The following is a 3,520-nucleotide window of genomic DNA, read 5'->3' as shown; positions in this document are numbered from 1 at the left end:
TCATTTATCATATCATAATTAATAAGGTCAAGGAAGCAAGATACTCCATATCTTACTTTAAAACAAAATATAGTCAATGGTGCTACTCATATATCCAAGCACCCAAGTAAGATATGCCATATCTTACACAAAAAATTAGACATCTAAACATGACATTACATATGAAGGATCCTCTTGCAACTTTACTAAGGATCACCAAAAAATCAAGATACACCAAAATATCAAGTGACATCTATACTAGCTTATGCTATTATTTCACGAATCACATCAGCTTTGTCCTCTTCAGGCATGGAATAAAAGCCAATCAGTATATTCTCATCACCAATAATCTTCACATATGCCTTGAGACGTTCTTGGTGGGAAAGTCCTTCAACCTTCTTCAACTCAACAAGGAGAGACGACCTCATGCCATCAATACGTTTCTCACGTTCAACTCTATCAAGGTGCATGCCAAAATGCTCAGATGACTCCTTCAACCCATTAGTTAGTGTTTGAACAATCATTTTCATGCCTTCAAGCATGGAAGGTTGAGCTTCAGTGCTGTTTCGCTTCCTCTTTTTCGCACCGAAAGTTGCATCAGAAGGGGACAGCTCAGTTGGAGAGTTCTCTTGCGGTGAAGTGTTCGCATGTGATCCATCCATTTGAGAATCAGTTAGAATGTGCTCAGTAGGAGTATCTTCTATGGGTGAAGTAAACCCATGTTGATCATGAAACTCTTCAACAATATCTTCATATGTTTGAGCATCCTTTCCAGTTGCTCGATCTTTCCCAAAGATATTGGATAGCTCATCATAATGGGGGAAAGTCTTGTTTCTCCACTTAGCAGCTTTCTTGTTTACCTGCAACAGAAAAAAAAAAAAGAAATAGCAGGAAAAGCAGAAACAGCAAAAACTAACAGCAATAAAAACCAGAAAAATAAATAAACAGCAGAAAGAAACAGCAAAAATTGAAACAGCAGAAACTAACAGCAATAAAAACCAGAAAAACAAATAAACAGCAGAAAGAAACAGCAAAAATTAAACAGCAAAAACTAACAGCAATAAAAACCAGAAAAACAAATAAACAGCAAGAAACAGCAGAAATTGAAACAGCAAAAACTAACAGCAATAAAAACCAGAAAAACAAATAAACAGCAGACAAAAACAGCAGAAATTGAAACAGCAGAAACTAACAGCAATAAAAACCAGAAAAACAAATAAACAGCAGAAAGAAACAGCAAAAATTGAAACAGCAGAAACTAACAGCAATAAAAACCAGAAAAAAAATAAACAGCAAGAAACAGCAGAAATTGAAACAGCAGAAACTAACAGCAATAAAAACTAGAAAAACAAATAAACAGCAGACAAAAACAGCAGAAACTAACAGCAATAAAAACCAGAAAAATAAATAAACAGCAGAAAGAAACAGCAAAAATTGAAACAGCAGAAACTAACAGCAATAAAAACCAGAAAAACAAATAAACAGCAGAAAGAAACAGCAGAAATTGAAACAGCAGAAACTAACAGCAATAAAAACCAGAAAAATAAATAAACAGCAAGAAACAGCAGAAATTGAAACAGCAGAAACTAACAGCAATAAAAACCAGAAAAACAAATAAACAGCAGACAAAAACAGCAAAAATTGAAACAGCAGAAACTAACAGCAATAAAAACCAGAAAAACAAATAAACAGCAGAAAGAAACAGCAGAAATTGAAACAACAGAAACTAACAGCAATAAAAACCAGAAAAAATAAATAAACAGCAGACAGAAACAGCAGAAATTGAAACAGCAGAAACTAACAGCAATAAAAACTAGAAAAACAAATAAACAGAAGACAGAAACAGCAGAAACTAACAGCAATTAAAACCAGAAAAAATAAATAAACAGCAGAAATACTAAAAACTAATAGCAGCAATTTACCTTCACATATTCATCCCAAACAGTCTTGGGAGCTGTCACACATTTCTTTTCAGGGTCCCAACCAAAACCAGATAAATTGAGAAGGTCAGAAACCACACCATAGTTAATTTTTAACTTCTTGACTCTTGACTGAATATGGGGATAGGCCTTAATACCACTTTCAGGTATCAAACCATCAAGCATGTCCTTCAAAGTGTTTAAGACACGTGGCCTTAAACCATTGTCAGATATAAGTTCTCCCTTATCATGTAGCACCATCATGGATTGAATTAACAATTCATCCTCTTCGAGTGTCCACATGTGCTTGTCTGTTTTTCCAGACCTACTTGACATGCTTGTGCAACTATAAGAAGAAAATGTTAGAACTTGAGAAGAGGTTAAATAACAATATAATAATATGACAATATATTATTATTAAGGACATAACAATAATACATGTTCTATCATACCATACACCACATTCAAAGAAACAAAGAAAATTGACATATTTAAACAAACAATAATGTTTAAATGAAATAACTAATTCATCTAGATGTCCTATTAGAAGAAAAAGTAGTAAATATTTCATTAGCAAGAGTATCCCTAAAGGTAGCCCATTCATCAGAAGCATCCATGTTTTGAATTGGGGTGTTTTCCATCCCATCCATATCAACACCCATTTCTGGAACTTCATTTTCAAGTAGATCTACACCTTCTTGACGAATTAAGTTGTGGAGGAGGCAATAAGCAATTATAACTCGGTTATGTGTTCGAACGGGATAAAATGATGCGCTTGTTAGTATAGCCCACCTTAACTTCAAAATACCAAAGCACCGTTCAATTACATTTCGTGCAGAAGAGTGTCTCATATTAAAGCACTCTTGTGCACTTCTAGGATGTCGCCCTTCTCTCCATTCACTTAAATGGTATCTTTGCCCTCTATACGGTGCAAGAAATCCCTCACAGTTGGTGTACCCAGCATCAACCAAGTAATAGTGACCTTGTGGAACTCTTAAGCCATTCCTTCTACTTATGGCATCACGAAGAACCTATCCATCTGCTGTAGACCCTTCCCACCCAGGCAAAACATATATAAAGAAACCATCTTGTGAGCAAACACCCAACACATTTGTAGTTATCTCTCCTTTCCTATTCCGGTATCTTGCCTTGTTGAGAGAAGGAACTCTTAACTTGATGTGAGTTCCATCCAAGGCGCCTAAACAACTCTATAAAATAGAAAAGTAGAAAAAAGTTAATATAAATTGTTCACACAACTTTCAAAAATAATGATAAATACATAATATGTATATTTACCTTAAACCACTTCCACCTTTCGTCGCTAGATTCATCGGCCACTGGCTCTGGTTTCTTCAAGAACATATCTCCAAGTCTCATCATACTAGTAAGTACTGAGTTGAAATGCCTACTAATAGTTTCTCCCGATCTACCAAAGTTATGTTGTATTACTCTATTCTTCACATGATGTGTAAAAACATGGCAACTTGTTCATCTACAAGCATGTTCTTACTAGGTTTAAGACCACCCACATCCGTTAGCATAGAACACAACTTATCAAATATTGATCTATGCATTCTAAGTAAATTGTAACATGCTACATCACTGCTAGACATCATTCTCTT

At 34.9% G+C, this 3,520-nt stretch overlaps 2 protein-coding genes across 2 annotated transcripts; both read right to left on the bottom strand.

The window, feature by feature from the left end:
* Window positions 1-242: 242 nt before the first annotated feature.
* Window positions 243-2,234, bottom strand: LOC129317545 (uncharacterized protein At2g29880-like). Its single transcript, XM_054961857.1, has 2 exons — window positions 1,902-2,234; window positions 243-839 (listed from the first exon to the last, which is right to left on the bottom strand). Exons 1-2 carry the CDS (start codon window positions 2,232-2,234, stop codon window positions 243-245), a joined length of 930 nt encoding a protein of 309 aa, XP_054817832.1.
* A 191-nt stretch (window positions 2,235-2,425) lies between these two features.
* On the bottom strand, window positions 2,426-3,275 carry LOC129317544 (uncharacterized). Its single transcript, XM_054961856.1, has 3 exons — window positions 3,195-3,275; window positions 3,047-3,106; window positions 2,426-2,929 (listed from the first exon to the last, which is right to left on the bottom strand). Exons 1-3 carry the CDS (start codon window positions 3,273-3,275, stop codon window positions 2,426-2,428), a joined length of 645 nt encoding a protein of 214 aa, XP_054817831.1.
* Window positions 3,276-3,520: the final 245 nt, after the last annotated feature.

This window comes from Prosopis cineraria, unplaced genomic scaffold, assembly GCF_029017545.1.
Source record: "Prosopis cineraria cultivar Desert tree isolate PC_DT_omini unplaced genomic scaffold, ASM2901754v1 PC8, whole genome shotgun sequence".
NCBI classification, from domain to species: Eukaryota; Viridiplantae; Streptophyta; class Magnoliopsida; order Fabales; family Fabaceae; genus Prosopis; species Prosopis cineraria.
The sequence above is the reverse complement of the archived record's forward strand: the minus strand, read 5'-3'. Positions and strand labels throughout refer to the sequence as shown.